This window comes from Cydia amplana, chromosome Z (genome assembly GCF_948474715.1).
Source record: "Cydia amplana chromosome Z, ilCydAmpl1.1, whole genome shotgun sequence".
Lineage (NCBI taxonomy): Eukaryota > Metazoa > Arthropoda > Insecta > Lepidoptera > Tortricidae > Cydia > Cydia amplana.
In genome coordinates this window covers 33,028,174-33,045,261 of record NC_086096.1, presented here as the reverse complement: position 1 = coordinate 33,045,261, position 17,088 = coordinate 33,028,174, and the positions used below count along the sequence as shown (strand labels likewise).

The 17,088-nt window shown below is 42.4% G+C and overlaps 1 protein-coding gene across 1 annotated transcript in view; it reads right to left on the bottom strand.

Annotated features, from left to right (window-relative positions):
• Positions 1-17,088, bottom strand: part of LOC134661592 (ATP-dependent helicase brm) — a 33,971-nt gene that overhangs the window by 611 nt on the left and 16,272 nt on the right. The window contains exons 16-27 of the mRNA XM_063517725.1: positions 16,666-16,908; positions 15,694-15,860; positions 15,285-15,473; positions 14,234-14,392; positions 13,699-13,870; positions 12,924-13,033; positions 12,138-12,258; positions 11,286-11,471; positions 9,124-9,320; positions 5,280-5,405; positions 1,507-1,633; positions 954-1,131 (exon numbers count right to left, since the gene is read on the bottom strand). Coding sequence (XP_063373795.1) covers positions 954-1,131; positions 1,507-1,633; positions 5,280-5,405; positions 9,124-9,320; positions 11,286-11,471; positions 12,138-12,258; positions 12,924-13,033; positions 13,699-13,870; positions 14,234-14,392; positions 15,285-15,473; positions 15,694-15,860; positions 16,666-16,908 — 1,975 coding nt within the window. The remainder of the gene's footprint in view (positions 1-953; positions 1,132-1,506; positions 1,634-5,279; positions 5,406-9,123; positions 9,321-11,285; positions 11,472-12,137; positions 12,259-12,923; positions 13,034-13,698; positions 13,871-14,233; positions 14,393-15,284; positions 15,474-15,693; positions 15,861-16,665; positions 16,909-17,088) is intronic.

The following is a 17,088-nucleotide window of genomic DNA, read 5'->3' as shown; positions in this document are numbered from 1 at the left end:
CTATGTACATAAACGCAACATTTCACCGACAAAAACGCAATTTTCTTGTTTTGTCCATACTATAGGTGAACCAGGATCTATTGAGGGTGCGCCATATTACGGAAATTTGTTGGTACTAATTTCTAGCAATGGCAACAATTTTAATAATAGACAACATCTACCCTCTATGATAGTTGTCAATATTGACAATGTAAACATTGCTTTGTCTAGTTTCGTGTGAATTATTATTAGACTGCAATAATCATGCCGAAAGTTTTAGATTTTACAGAGAAAAAAGTTGTAAATAGTGTATATAGTTATTTATTGGAAAAAAAAACGTGCGGGAGAGAAATTTCTTCCATTAAAAAACATAACGAAATTAGCATCTGAATTGACGGGTAAGTTTCAAACTTATGGACAAATGTCACTATAGTCAGGTCGTCACGATTTGGTTGATGTCTTGTAATAATGTTATTTGTAAAATTATCTATATAAATTCTTACTTATAACTCTTGCGTTACTTATTGACTTTACGCTATTCATTTTATCTAAATCGAGTCAGCCATTTAAGCGTAAAAACCAAAGAAATATCCAAACATCAAACTTCGCACTTATTAAAGTTGTCGGACTAAAACAAAAATCATCTGCCGATTTCCATTGTCCCCACTATACAAATTGTTGCTATATAAAATTCAAAACGAGCGCCCTCATGACAATACTCCCAAAGTTCTGGTTTACCTATACAAGATGGGCGATGACGTCACGGCCCCTGGCCGTTTTGTATAGGGCGTTTCGCGAGTGAAGTGCGACTGTCGGACTTTGACTACAATTTCTGACTTTTGTGTTACTTCAATGCAATGGGTCCCATATAGACATTTGATCCTAAAAACAATCCCGATCGATTGATACCATAAATGAAAATTAGCCATGTAGCCTATTGTAAGTTAATATTGAGACATCTTCGATTGGCGTACCTTTCTCGTCCTCCGAGTCCTCCGACAGCTGGCCGGCGTCGCAGCGGCGCCGGATCTCGATGAAGGCGGTGCGCAGCCGCACCGAGTCGGCGTAGATCAGCGACAGGTCGTCGTTGTACGCCTGCGCGTTGGAGCACAGCGTGAAGAAATCGCGCTCCAGGTCGGCCAGCTCGTTGTACTGAGAACACATTGAGTTGTGTCGTTGAATCGCCAAATAATGTCGCTGTAGTTTTCCTTAAAAGTCTTTACTAAGCTTTGAGTTGTGTCGTTGAATCGCCCAATAATGTCGCTATAGTTTTCCTTAAAAGTCTTTACTAAGCTTTACTTTTAACGATTTTTTTCAGGGCAATATCTCTGAATATATTACGTTTATTAAAAAATGGTTCTTGAAGACTATTAGTTTTGAAAAGTTGACCACCGAACAAAGCCGCGAACGGACAGACGGACATGGCGGAACTATAAGGGTTCCTAGTTGACTACAGAACCCTAAAAAACTAATAGAAAGGATTTTATTAGTCTGCTAGAGGATATACGGCTCGTGAATGCTAGTTACTTTTCCATCCTCAATCCTGTTGAGGATCTTCTTGATGTCGAGCGGTTTCTTGATCACGTCATAGTAGTCAGGCAGCTCGCGCCGGGACGGCAGCTTCATGAACGGCTCGGACAGCACGCGACCCGATCTGCACACATCGGAAATAATGCTCGAGTAACTCATTATCACCTAATCTTTATGAGAATTTGATGCTATCACAGATGTGAAATCTGGGGGCACGGCAGTGACCCCGCCAAGTCGAGCGCGAAGCAAACACTGCCTTACCATCCTTTACTGGAACCATTTCGCCGCATTTTCAGGCCCCTATTTGAGAACCTCTGGATAAGACCAGAACGCAGAAATTTTCGTCATCCAGTAAGCTATAATCACATACTTCATAAATTTCAAGTCTGTAGGTCATTTAGTTCCGAAGTTAAGCGAAAGCAAAGTTTCGCATTTATGACACTCATTCGTTCACTCATGATCATCAGAATAGAATTAGTACTTCCCATAAACTCAGAGAGCTGAAATTTGGTACAGAGTTAGGGTTTAATGGCCACATAAAGGGTTTTAAAGATCTAAGAACTGCATAAGTAAGTTTGTAATCCCATATAAATATATGATATTACAAAGTTACTGTTGCAGTTCCTACAAATAGTAGGTACGTACACTACGATGTACGATGTGAGTATGAATGAAGATATGTTTAGTTATGATATGTGTATACATAATATGGGTATGAGTACCCGAAAAGAAGGACTGCCTACAAAAAGAGATGAGATCCCATTAAAAACATTACATGTAAAAAGGTGCAAGTCTCGCAACGCTTTTACTACAAAAAAGTTTTGAGATGTAATGTGAAACCAAGTCGGTTATTTCAATCAGTACCAGGGGGTGTTAAAACCGTATCAATAAGATATCTTTAATTTGTAATACATATAATGACTTGGCAATCACACATAATGCTTTACTCGTACCGTACTCGTAAATATGTTTACTTAATGCTCAAACTGCAATTATCGCTAGCGTTATGTTCAATTAGAATTATTTTTAATAGGTGACGATGATCCTTTTGTCATTATGCAGCCGTGCGATAGCCAAGTCATTATACGTATTACAAATTAAAGATATCTTATTGATACGGTTTTAACACCCCCTGATTAAAATAACCGACTTGGTTTCACATTACATCTCAAAACTTTTTTGTAGTAAAAGCGTTGCGAGACTTGCACCTTTTTACATGTAATGTTTTTGATGGGATTTATTCTTACCAAACAGTTTATTTTTATGATGGTCGTAGTTTTAAAACGCATCAATACAGGCTTTATGATAGGTGTGTAGATAAAATACCAATATAACTGAGCTTTGCTCGGAAAACATATAAAAACTCAAAAATTCGCGTTTTCCCAGAGATAAGACCTAGCTAGATCGACTTTTCGCCCCCGAAAACCCCCATATAGCAAATTTCATCGAAATCGTTAGAGCCGTTTCCGAGATCGTCAATCTATATATACAGTGTGGAAAGATAAGTCGGGCCCTGGAGGGAAACTACCTTAAATCCTTAAGCTGGCTCATTTTACTTAATGGAGACATTCCTTTATTTTGAAAAAGAAACAAAACTGCATTCAAAGTATTTTTCTTTTTTTCTTCAATTTGGCTTGTCTAAAAAAATCTTGAGTACGAAATATTACATTTTATGGATATTTTGTACGACAGACGAGTTTAGGACCTAATGTTTCTTGGAGAAATGTTATCATTAACATTAACTGTATCGACTAGTAGAATAAAATTGCAAAATTTAATTTTTTGGAATTTTTAGTCGGTTCGAGTCCCGGGCGAGGCAAGCGAGTTTTAGAAAATCTTTGAATGCAGTTTTGTTTCTTTTTAAAATTAAAGGAATGTCTCCTTTAAGTAAAATGAGCCAGCTTAAGGATTTAAGGTAGTTTCCCTCCAGGGCCCGACTTATCTTTCCACACTGTATAAATGCACGTGTCCTGACTGACTGATTCATCAACGCAGAGCCGAAACTACAAAAGCTAGAAAGTTGAAACTAAGTTGCATTTATAAAGTGTACAAGAGATAGAAGCGATTTTGAGAAATTCAACCCCTAAGGGGGTTAAAAAGGGGATGAAAGTTTGTATGGGGTTCAAGTTTTATTTTGTACTAGGAAATTGAAACTTCGTAAAAAAATATATTTATTAAAATACAAGAAAAGAAAACTTTATTATTTGTTTTATTACTTTTAGAATTTTAAACAATAAAACCACACAAGAAAAGTAATTTCATCGTTTTTGAAAATTCATCCCCTAAGATGGTGAAAAAGGGCTTGAAATTTTGTATGGAGGTCAATATTTTTTTTTAGTGCGGGGCTTGAAACTTTGTATATGGGCATATTATTAAAATATAAGAAAAGTAATTTCAGCGTTTTTAAAAATTCATCCCCTAACCGGGTTAAAAAGGGGTTGAAAGATGGAATCTATTAAAAAAACTTTGAAACTTCTTATAAACGCGTAACATAAAATAAAAAAATAACATTAATTGAACATTATTAAAAAATCAACCCCTAAGGGGGTAAAAAGGGGATGAAAGTTTGTCTTGGGGTTCAAATTTTATTGTAAGCTAGGAACTTGAAACTTCGTAAAAAGGTATTATAATAAAAGAAAAGAAAACTAATTTCAGCGATTTTGAAAATTCATCCCCCAGGGTGGTGAAAAAGGGGTTGAAAGTTTGTATGCACATCAAATATATTTTGAGTGCGGGACTTGAATCTTTGTATAAGGGCATATTATAAGAATACAAGAAAAGTAATTTCAGCGTTTTTAAAAATTCATCCCTTAAAAGGGTTAAATAGGGATTGAAAGTTTGTATGGAGATCAAACATTTTTTTTGAGTGCGGGACTTGAATCTTTGCATAAAGGCATATTATTAAAATACAAGAAAAGTAATTTCAGCGTTTTTGTAAATTCATCCCCCAAGGTAGTGAAGAAGGGGTTGAAAGTTTGTATGCACATTAAATATTTTTTTGAGTGCGGGACTTGAATCTTTGTATAAGGGTATATTATAAAAATATAAAAAAAGTAATTTCAGCGTTTTTAAAAATTCATCCCTTAAAAGGCTTAAATAGGGGTTGCAAGTTTGTATGGAGATCAAACATTTTTTTGTGTGCGGGACTTGAATCTTTGTATAAAGGCATATTATTAGAATACAAGAAAAGTAATTTCGGCATTTTTGAAAATTCATCCCTCAAGTTGGTAAAAAACGGGTTGAAAATTTGTATGGTATTGTACAGAACCAAAACAAATATTGTTTACCCAAATATAATAACATATATGGCACTAGGCTGTATACATATATATTGCCTAAAATATTAAATGATTTACCAGAAGATGCTAGAGCAAAATATGTAAACGGGAAAAATATAAAAAAAGTTATTAAAATGCACTTGTTGCAATCTAACGACCTTAGTTACATATAATAACAATTTTAGTTATTATAAGATAGATATATGTATCATGATTTCTTTTTCTTGAACTCCCCATCGGCACACAAACCTCCTCAAGGTTTTGCCCACGATGGGTCCTGTAATATTAACATGCATGTATAGCCTGACCAGTAATATATGATAATTGTCAAGAGGGCGCTGTTATTCTCATGTATAGGGTGACAATTCCGTGTAGTATGAAAAAATTAGTTCCAGTGAAATTCCGCAACATGGCGCACCCTCAATAGATCCTGGTTCACCTATAACTTGTATTATTCAATAAAAAAAAAAAAAGTACACAGTAAGTACTCACTCGTCAGTATAGTCAATGACTTTCTTCATGACGTTCTTAAGGGTCTTCTTGAGCTGGTTGGTCTCTGTTTTGTTCTTCTTCTTGGACGAGCTCGGCGCGTCCTCCTCGTCAGAGTCCTCTTGGCGTCTGTCAAATGAAATGTCAACTTCAATATGGCTTTTACATATTATAGGGACCGTGCGCGTTGGAGGGTCTGCCACCTTGTCCAATCGGAAACATATGTGCACATGTACATTGCCAAAGCAAGTGCTACCATCTACCGTTCTCGTCGGTATATTTCCTTGTGCATATTAGGTTCTGCCATCTTGTGGGCTACATCGGAAGCATAAACGACACATTTACGCCTCGCGCCAAAAATCTGACAGCTCCTGTGCTGCCGCCTATAGTTCATGCACGGGGCCTATACCGGCCAGATTCCATAGCGTGGAATACGCTGCGGAGTTTGGGACATATAATTCAAATGCAAAATATTTATTTCAAGAAATACAGAAATTTCAATAAAAGCAGTACCTACAGTGATCCTTACACTAGGCTCTCTAGGGAATCTTAGAAAAATACTGAAGACTGATGTTGCGTAAAGCAATTAATACACCCTCAGCGTTCCCATAAATGAGACACCTCATGTATTGTCAAACCGGGAAAAACAAAATTCGTCCATCTGCAGTCGGATAAAAGGGGCAAATATTTCACGACATCGACACCTAACCTCATTACTGATACAGCACTGGTAATTAGGTTTTTCGTGTCTCGATTCAAAGGTAAAAATGTTAGTAATACGAGTCACTCTTTCATTAAACTCATCGCTGACCACGCCACTCCTCCATCAGCGAACCCGTGTACTCCAAGCACAGAGCAATTAATCGATTTTGCGTATTCTATGTAAAATTTTAAGTACCGTCGTAGTTACCGTCGCTTGCGCCTTCTTCCGCTTCTTCTCGCCGCCGGCCTTGAGCCACCCCGTCTCCGTCAGCGAGTCCGTGTACTCCAAGCACGGAACAATATTTGTACCAGGGATGTTGCGAACATCCGCATCCGCATCCGCAACCGCGGAACTTCCGCATTATTTTCAACATCCGCATCCGCATCCGCATCCGCATAAAATCAATGCGGAGCTTATGCGGATGCGGATGTCGAACAAGTCGGTACAGGAACGTCTTAGCGGCGGCGTAAGTGCTATTAGGTAATTTCGTCATTACCTATAACGAAATCGTCTAGCTAGATCCAGAAAAGTCGGCGAAGTTGCTGTTTATATCTATCTATCTATCTAATATCTTTAAACGAGCAATTCTTGTTTATTTATATATATATTTCGGGGATCTCGGAAACGGCTCTAATGATTTCGATGAAATTTGCTATATGGGGGTTTTCGGGGGCGAAAAATCGATCTAGCTAGGTCTTATCTCTGGGAAAACGCGCATTTTCGAGTTTTTATATGTTTTCCGAGCGAAGCTCGGTCACCCAGATATTTAAATATAACGCACCTGAGCGTTTTCCAAAAAAAGTGTACATTTCATTCATGTCTTCAAAATATTGACTTCTTGGGCTCATTTTACTCAGAATCATTTGTACATTCACGCCTCATACATAAAAAAATGTGTCCAAAAATTTCCTTTCCTGATCGTCACATTCTTGTATGAATTTTTTTTTATTTGTATGAACACACTGGAAAAAAATTTTTTCATACAACATTTTGGGACACTTTTTTCATGTATGAGGCGTGAATGTACAAATGATTCGGAGTAAAATGAGCCCAAGAAGTCAATATTTTGAAGACATGAATGACATGTACACTTTTTTTGGAAAACGCTCACCTATATTCTTGCTCAAATACTAAACGTTTCGGTTTTTTTTAATTAAAAAATACTAAAAATGTAATATTTGACGTTTTCTAAGTACCTAATCTTGACATCCGCATCCGCATCCGCGGATGTGAGCCTTTAAATATCCGCATCCGCATCCGCATCCGCGGATGTCAAAAAATCTGCATCCGCAACATCCCTGATTTGTACTTTGCGTGTCCTGATTCAACGCTACAATGTTAGTAATGAGTGTTACCGTCGCTTGCGTCCCTTCTTCCGCTTCTTGTCGAGCACCTCGTCGTCGAACTCGTCGTCGACGGCCTTGAGCCACCCCGTCTCCGTCAGCGAGTCCGTGTACTCCAAGCACAGAACAAATACTTGTACTCTGCGTGTCCTGATTCAACGCTACAATGTTAGTAATGAGAGTGTTACCGTCGCTTGCGGCCCTTCTTCCGCTTCTTGTCGAGCACCTCGTCGAACTCGTCGTCGACGGCCTTGAGCCACCCCGTCTCCGTCAGCGAGTCCGTGTACTCCAAGCACAGAACAAATACTTGTACTCTGCGTGTCCTGATTCAACGCTACAATGTTAGTAATGAGTGTTACCGTCGCTTGCGGCCCTTCTTCCGCTTCTTGTCGAGCACCTCGTCGAACTCGTCGTCGACGGCCTTGAGCCACCCCGTCTCCGTCAGCGAGTCCGTGTACTCCAAGCACAGAACAAATACTTGTACTCTGCGTGTCCTGATTCAACGCTACAATGTTAGTAATGAGTGTTACCGTCGCTTGCGGCCCTTCTTCCGCTTCTTGTCGAGCACCTCGTCGAACTCGTCGTCGACGGCCTTGAGCCACCCCGTCTCCGTCAGCGAGTCCGTGTACTCCAAGCACAGAACAAATACTTGTACTCTGCGTGTCCTGATTCAACGCTACAATGTTAGTAATGAGAGTGTTACCGTCGCTTGCGTCCCTTTTTCCGCTTCTTGTCGAGCACCTCGTCGAACTCGTCGTCGACGGCCTTGAGCCACCCCGTCTCCGTCAGCGAGTCCGTGTACTCCAAGCACAGAACAAATACTTGTACTCTGCGTGTCCTGATTCAACGCTACAATGTTAGTAATGAGAGTGTTACCGTCGCTTGCGTCCCTTTTTCCGCTTCTTGTCGAGCACCTCGTCGAACTCGTCGTCGACGGCCTTGAGCCACCCCGTCTCCGTCAGCGAGTCCGTGTACTCCAAGCACAGAACAAATACTTGTACTCTGCGTGTCCTGATTCAACGCTACAATGTTAGTAATGAGAGTGTTACCGTCGCTTGCGTCCCTTCTTCCGCTTCTTGTCGAGCACCTCGTCGTCATCCTCCTCGTCGAACTCGTCGTCGACGGCCTTGAGCCACCCCTTCTCCGTCAGCGAGTCCGTGTACTCCAAGCACAGAACAAATACTTGTACTCTGCGTGTCCTGATTCAACGCTACAATGTTAGTAATGAGAGTGTTACCGTCGCTTGCGTCCCTTCTTCCGCTTCTTGTCGAGCACCTCGTCGTCATCCTCCTCGTCGAACTCGTCGTCGACGGCCTTGAGCCACCCCTTCTCCGTCAGCGAGTCCGTGTACTCCAAGCACAGAACAAATACTTGTACTCTGCGTGTCCTGATTCAACGCTACAATGTTAGTAATGAGAGTGTTACCGTCGCTTGCGTCCCTTCTTCCGCTTCTTGTCGAGCACCTCGTCGTCATCCTCCTCGTCGAACTCGTCGTCGACGGCCTTGAGCCACCCCGTCTCCGTCAGCGAGTCCGTGTACTCCAAGCACAGAACAAATACTTGTACTCTGCGTGTCCTGATTCAACGCTACAATGTTAGTAATGAGAGTGTTACCGTCGCTTGCGTCCCTTCTTCCGCTTCTTGTCGAGCACCTCGTCGTCATCCTCCTCGTCGAACTCGTCGTCGACGGCCTTGAGCCACCCCGTCTCCGTCAGCGAGTCCGTGTACTCCAAGCACAGAACAAATACTTGTACTCTGCGTGTCCTGATTCAACGCTACAATGTTAGTAATGAGAGTGTTACCGTCGCTTGCGGCCCTTCTTCCGCTTCTTGTCGAGCACCTCGTCGTCGTCTTCGTCGTCTTCCTCCTCGTCGAACTCGTCGTCGATGGCCTTGAGCCACTCCTTCTCAGTCAGCGAGTCCGTGTAGTCCACCTCCTTGCGCTGCCTGGTGCCGCGCCCCCGTATCTCGTCTTCGTCGATGAAGCACCAGTTTTGGCCCTGATGGAATAATGCACGGATTAATACTCACAGTTTACTAGTATAACTTAGCAACCTTTAACAGACCTCTGTAAAATTTTGTCTCATTCTAACGACCACGAATGTCAAAATGTCAGATAGGGACAAATTATGAATCAGCTTGTTAGAGTTGACAGACGTTTATGAATAACGACAAGTATCGGTTTGTATCGATGAGAAGACGGTCTGAAAGTAGATCTGCGTTAGCACCAAGCCAAGTAGGATTAAGACAGGTAGCATACTCTTGTTTCGAAGGCCAAGACCCTCTTTAGATAGCTGAGCAGTATTTTTTAAATTAATAAGATTTCATTAAGTAAATATATTAATTGACCGAAATCATCAAAAATACTGAATATGTTTGGTATAGGCCTGCTATGATTACAACCTTGTATTATGTGCTGCGTGAATACATATCAAGACATTTTGTTTCATGCAAAGTGTTCTTGTCTTGCTCATCCAAAGGGGTCGCTGACGTTATTATCCTTATCCTTAAGATCGGTTTTCCTAGGATAGCGGTGCCGTCATATAGCGGCCGTCTCCATACTAAATAATACGGCTAAATATGGATGTCGTAGTATTTGTATGGAGACGGCCGCCATATGACGGCACCGCTATCGGAGGAAACCAAAGCTTTAAACTCCAAACGTACATACTATGCTCATAGCGTGTCGGCAGAATAGATCTCTCTTCCTTTTACAGTAGCATTATTTGAATTTATTTGGTCACGCGATTTCATAGAAGACATACAAAAAATCCATAGCACCTTGGAGTTAGTTTTAAATATCTTGAACTTTTAAGTGCTGTGAGTAGAGGGAGGGCTTATTGGATACCACTGACCTTGTTGACCAGCCAGTCCGGCAGCTCGGACTCGTCGATGAGCCGCGTCTGCGTCTCGGTCTTGCGCCGCTCGATGTCTATCTGTTATTGGATACCACTCACCTTGTTGCAGACGACCTCGTCGTCGTTTTTAACCAGCCAGTCCGGCAGCTCGGACTCGTCGATGAGCCGCGTCTGCGTCTCGGTCTTGCGCCGCTCGATGTCTATCTGTTATTGGATACCACTCACCTTGTTGCAGACGACCTCGTCGTCGTTTTTAACCAGCCAGTCCGGCAGCTCGGACTCGTCGATGAGCCGCGTCTGCGTCTCGGTCTTGCGCCGCTCGATGTCTATCTGTTATTGGATACCACTCACCTTGTTGCAGACGACCTCGTCGTCGTTTTTAACCAGCCAGTCCGGCAGCTCGGACTCGTCGATGAGCCGCGTCTGCGTCTCGGTCTTGCGCCGCTCGATGTCTATCTGTTATTGGATACCACTCACCTTGTTGCAGACGACCTCGTCGTCGTTTTTAACCAGCCAGTCCGGCAGCTCGGACTCGTCGATGAGCCGCGTCTGCGTCTCGGTCTTGCGCCGCTCGATGTCTATCTGTTATTGGATACCACTCACCTTGTTGCAGACGACCTCGTCGTCGTTTTTAACCAGCCAGTCCGGCAGCTCGGACTCGTCGATGAGCCGCGTCTGCGTCTCGGTCTTGCGCCGCTCGATGTCTATCTGTTATTGGATACCACTCACCTTGTTGCAGACGACCTCGTCGTCGTTTTTAACCAGCCAGTCCGGCAGCTCGGACTCGTCGATGAGCCGCGTCTGCGTCTCGGTCTTGCGCCGCTCGATGTCTATCTGTTATTGGATACCACTCACCTTGTTGCAGACGACCTCGTCGTCGTTTTTAACCAGCCAGTCCGGCAGCTCGGACTCGTCGATGAGCCGCGTCTGCGTCTCGGTCTTGCGCCGCTCGATGTCTATCTGTTATTGGATACCACTCACCTTGTTGCAGACGACCTCGTCGTCGTTTTTAACCAGCCAGTCCGGCAGCTCGGACTCGTCGATGAGCCGCGTCTGCGTCTCGGTCTTGCGCCGCTCGATGTCTATCTGTTATTGGATACCACTCACCTTGTTGCAGACGACTTCGTCGTCGTTCTTGACCAGCCAGTCGGGCAGCTCGGACTCGTCGATGAGCCGCGTCTGCGTCTCGGTCTTGCGCCGCTCGATGTCGATCTGCTTGAATATCTCCAGCTCCTCCTCCGAGCGAGCTATCATCTCGTTGATCAGGTCGTCGTCAGGCAACTCGTTCTCCTCCTGTTCAAAAGGTAGTTATAGCGTTGGTGGCCTAGCGGTAAGAGCGTGCGACTTGCAATCCGGAGGTCGCGGGTTCAAACCCCGACTCGTAGCAATGAGTTTTTCAAAACTTATGTACGAAATATCGTTTGATATTTACCAGTCGCTTTTCGGTCAAGGAAAGCATCGTAAGGAAACCGGACTAATCCTAATAAGGCCTAGTTTCCCTCTGGGTTGGAAGGTCAGATGGCAGCCACTTTCGTAAAAACTAGTGGCCACGACAATTCCTGGTATTAGTTGACAAGCGGACCCCAGGCGGGAGCCTCATGTCCTCATGAGCCATCATGGGAATGAGCCGTGGCAAAATGCCGGGACAACGCGAGGAAGATGATGATGGCATTAGCAACAGTGCCGAAAACAGAGATATCACAAAAACAATAGATACCATACCACACTCAATAGTTGCTACTATTGAAAGAGAAGTACTTTTGTCAGTACTTATTATACCAGTGTCAAAGTACTCTATTTACCGCAATTATATAAAAATGAAATAGACATTATGAGAAAACCGAAGAAATCACTATTATTTCGCCGCTGATGACTTTGGCTTAGGATACGGGGAACAAACAACCTCGTTTTGAATGGAAATATAATATGTTATTTGGTAGGTGTGTAAACGTATTTTACCTCCTCATCGTCACCGTCCTGATGCAGAATGCTCTGCAGGAACTGCTGCCGCTCAGAGCCCGTCGACTTCTGATCGAACATACCGGCTTGGATGACCTTCTCGTCCATGTTCAACTTGTACCTGGATAAATAATATAGTATGTGCTCAGTATGCAGACTGTAGGTCCTGGCCTTTGTATAAAGCTTTGGATTCCTCCGAAAACGGTGCCGTCATATTACGGCCGCTATATAGCGTTGACTGACGTCACTAGAACGTTGTCTATGTAAACAAGATGGCGCGGTTTCCTAGACGGCGTTACGTTACGTTGATTGTCAACGTAACGTAAGATGACGGCCGTCATGACCTTGTCGATAGTTTCGTGAACGTTTTATTAGATAGCGGTGACGCCATTTTGAATAAATGACACGAGATTTGAATAAATGATTCCGTACTACGATTATTTTCCTCTTCTGATGATATTTCATCCTCCAAGTAAACTATAGATGATCAAGCAAATCTTGTCAGTAGGAAAAGGCGCGAAATTAAAATTTTCTATGGGACGTTATCCCATCGCGCCTACATTTTTCAAATTTGCCGCTTTGACCTTGGTGGATGACGGTGTGTTATGACGCCGTGGTACTTTCCACATGTCGCCACCGTAAAGACAGCCGTCTTTTGCGGCCGCTATATGACGGCCGTCATATGACGTTTTCGGAGGAATCCAAAGCTTAACACTGTTAAACCTCAAAAACCCTTTTTATCTACATTCGAACACACAGGTAAATAAATAATAATCAGTAACCAACCTTGCAGCAGCTAGGATTCTCTCCTCGACCGAGTTGACGGTCATAAGCCGCAGCACTCGCACCTCGTTCCGCTGCCCGATACGATGCGCACGATCCTGAGCTTGCAAGTCCTGTCAACCAATAAAACCCTTACTAATATCTGTAATCTCAGATATCAAAAAAAAACTAAATAGTTTATTCAAACAGTGAAACTTATGATTAAACAAGGTTTCGTAAACTTATTCTATGGTTGAACACTGCTAAAGTTGTTGCAAGATATAGAAATTGCCCGTGACACCTGCACTATGCTATGCCTATCTCGCAGAATGGCATTTTTCCTAGTTTGCTAGTTAGGGTTCCGTACCCAAAGGGTAAAAACGGGACCCTATTACTAAGACTCCGCTGTCCGTCCGTCCGTCCGTCTGTCACCAGGCTGTATCTCACGAACCGTGATAGCTAGACAGTTAAAATTTTGACAGATGATGTATTTCTGTTGCCGCTATAACAACAAATACTAAAAACAGAATAAAATAAAGATTTAAGTGGGGCTCCCATACAGCAAACGTGATTTTTGACCGAAGTTAAGCAACGTCGGGCAAGGTCAGTACTTGGATGGGTGACCGTTTTTTTGCTTGTTTTTTTTTGCTTTTGTTTTGCTCTATTTTTTGTTGATGGTGCGGAACCCTCCGTGCGCGAGTCCGACTCGCACTTGGCCAGTTTTTTATTGATATTGCTCTAGAGATCGTATTAAAAATATTGCCTGACAGGTGTGTACTTGTAGTAAAGCATAGTTTACCTGATGCGGATTCCAATCGCTGTCGAAGATGATGACTGTGTCCGCGCTCTGCAAGTTGAGGCCGAGCCCGCCCGCGCGCGTCGACAGCAGGAAGATGAAGTACTCCGAGTCCACGTCGTTGAACTTCTTCAGCAGGTCGCCGCGGTCTTCCGCCTTCGTCATACCATCCAACCTACACACAAATTGTTATCTATGGCAAAAGCAATCAATTAACCTCTTGTATGTGTATGATAAGGATTGCGACAGACTTTTTAGTACTTGTACACCAAGAAAGTTTAGTAGCTACTTATGCCAACTTATATTTTTTTTTGAGAACGAAATATTCTAGCTTTTCTAGCTCTATACAGCACATCCGAGGTTTAATTAAACCCACGATTTTTGACCACCACACACATATGAAAGGTAATTCTTTAGAGATATTAAGTAATTGAAGATTTTACTTTTAGATAACATAATCAAATCTTAATTTGAAGGCGATGACATATCGAAATGCTTCCAGCATTAAGGGGTTAGGTAATATGGTTTAAGCACTAACCGTAAGTACTGGAAGGCTCTCCACGACAGGTAGTCCTCGATGATAGTCATGCACTGTGTCATCTGACAGAACACCAGCACCCTGTGCCCGGTCTGCTTCAGCTTAGGCAGGATGCGGTCCAGCAGTTCGAACTTGCCCGACACTCGGTATAGATCAGGCCTGCGGGGTGAACATTGATTTAGCCTCACCAAAGAAATGAAAATATACACTTAACCCTTAAATGCATAGTGTTGCCAAATGTCTACAAAGCATCCGACAGCTCACAGATTAAGGGTTAAACAAATTCTATTGGTTCCTATATATTATTACAATAGTAAAACTAATAAATTTTCCGAATCATTACATAAATTTACGCAGTATTTTAATTTATAAAAATTACATTTGTTTATAGACGAAATGTCGGAAAACTTGGAAAAACCTGGAAATTGATGATTTTTAGTATGTCATTTTGGGCAGATTTTTCGGGGTTTGTAATTATTTTATATTTTAAACTTTATCATAGGTATATCACAAATAGTTTACCTTTCTAATGGTAGTAAAAAAAATCATATATCTATTACTGAAAATTACATATTTACATAAATATGATTTAGCCAATTCAACTTCTAACACTGATTTTGCAGTGAAAATCGAAGTTATTTTTTTTTTACTATTTTTCCTAGAATCGGCAAACAATTATGTGATACATATATTAATTTTGGGCAAAAAGAAAAAGTCATGCATTTAAGGGTTAAAGCTTAATATTTCGCAAAAGGATTAACAAATGGCTTTCAAAGACACAATCCTTTTTAGAAACTTAATCGAATGGCTCACCCACAGACAATCCAACCTCTAGACATAGCATAGTAGCGTTACTCCATCTTCGAGTGAATCCCGTGCCGTGATTGGTCCGTGTCTTTGAACGGACCAATCACGGCACGGGATTCGCTCACCTCGTCCCCCCGCACCCCCGTATTTTTGGCAGCATCGGTCTCATGAAAGAATTGGCCTAAGCTCAGTCTAGAGGTAGGATTGTCAGTGGGCTCACCACATGATGGTGCAACGTTCTTACCCGGACACCACACCGCCGCCGGTGCCGATGTGGTCGCAGAACTTCTCCTCGATGTGCTGGAACATGAAGGGGTGATTGCAGAGCTTGCGCAGCTGGACGATGGTGTTCATGAGCGCCTTGGCGCCGCCCTTACCCTTGTTGCCTTTCTCCGAGCCGTCCGTCAGCAGCACGCCCTTCGATTGCATGTGTCTGCCGGGAAATTATCAATCAATATTATATCAGTCAGTGTCTGCTGCTACTACTATAATAGAGTTACATCACATCACAATACATTGCCCAAAGAGCAAGCCTACGTTGAGAATGCATCTATTATCAGTTCACTAGCAAACCTATCACTGCAGTAATATTTACGAATAGTCAGTTAGCAGTATCGACTATGGTACAGGATAGATTAAAGAATTGTACACACTTGTATAAGACCCGCTGTAGGGCGCTCATGTCGCACTTTATGATGTATTCCACCTTGTCGGGCAACTGGCTCTCCACTTCCTTCTTCAGCCTTCGCAGCAAGAAGGGACGCAGCACCTTGTGCAGACGACGGATGATCAGGATTGTCTCTTCCTCATTCAGTTCCACCTGTAACATAGAGAAATAAGTAAGACAAGAGTGCTCACTCCATACATCAGTTCAGACTATTAATTTCAGTGTCTACATCTAGCATCGAGTAGCGGAACTGTCAGTACTGCTACTTGACAATCGATGTAGCACCGACCGGAAAGTCTTATCTCAACAGCATAAGACTTTCCGGTCGGTGCTACATCTATTGTCAAGTAGCAGTACTGATAGTTCCGCTACACGATGCTAGATGCTAATAGTCTTTTTGGTACTAAAACTGATGTATGGAGTGAGCACTCTATGTATTTTTTTCTCTATAACCTGTAACACAACTAGCGTTAGCAACAAAGTCAAACTCATTGTTGAGTTTTGCGGGGCTGTGACTATATTTAAGAGTAACTCTGTATTTTATTAAATAAATAAATAAAATAATAATATATATAATATAAAAGGTAATTTCGCGGGTTTATTTATTACTAATTACAAATAATAATAATAATAAATCTTGCGTCGATATTTAAACTCCTCTAATGCAATGCTCAGGGAGTTTCCTTACTTATCTTAAACATTAAAATATTAGGTCAATTTTATAATGATTTTACATATTTTGAACGTCGCAGCGACATCAACTTAAAATACTTTTTTTTAATGGTCACCAGTAACAGTATAACTAATTACAAGGTATATTTATCGATCAAGCTGGTACTATACTACTATCGTTTTTAATCTGTACTGTACTATCGGACAGTACAGATTAAAAGCGTGTATGGAAGAGCCCCAAAACGATGCGAATAAGCACCACAGTATATGTACAAGTACATCGTACCTTCTCTCCGGTAGTAGCGAAGGGCGCGTTGAACCACTGTTCGAAGGTTGAGCAGCTCTTGAAGATGGAGGGCAGCAGGAAGTTGAGCAGCGCCCACAGCTCGGGCAGCTTGTTCTGCAGCGGCGTGCCGGTGAGCAGCAGGCGGTGCGGCGCGATGTAGTGCGTGTTCAGCACCTGCGTCAGCTTGCAGTGGTGGTTCTTCATGCGGTGGCCCTCGTCGATTATCATGTACTTCCATTGGAGCTGCGGGACAGGTGAACATTATACAATAGTCCGTTGGAATTAACAAAAAAACCGGCCAAGTGCGAGTCGGACTCGCGCACGGAGGGTTCCGCACCATCAACAAAAAATAGAGCAGAACAAGCAAAAAAACGGTCACCCATCCAAGTACTGACCCCGCCCGACGTTGCTCAACTTCGGACA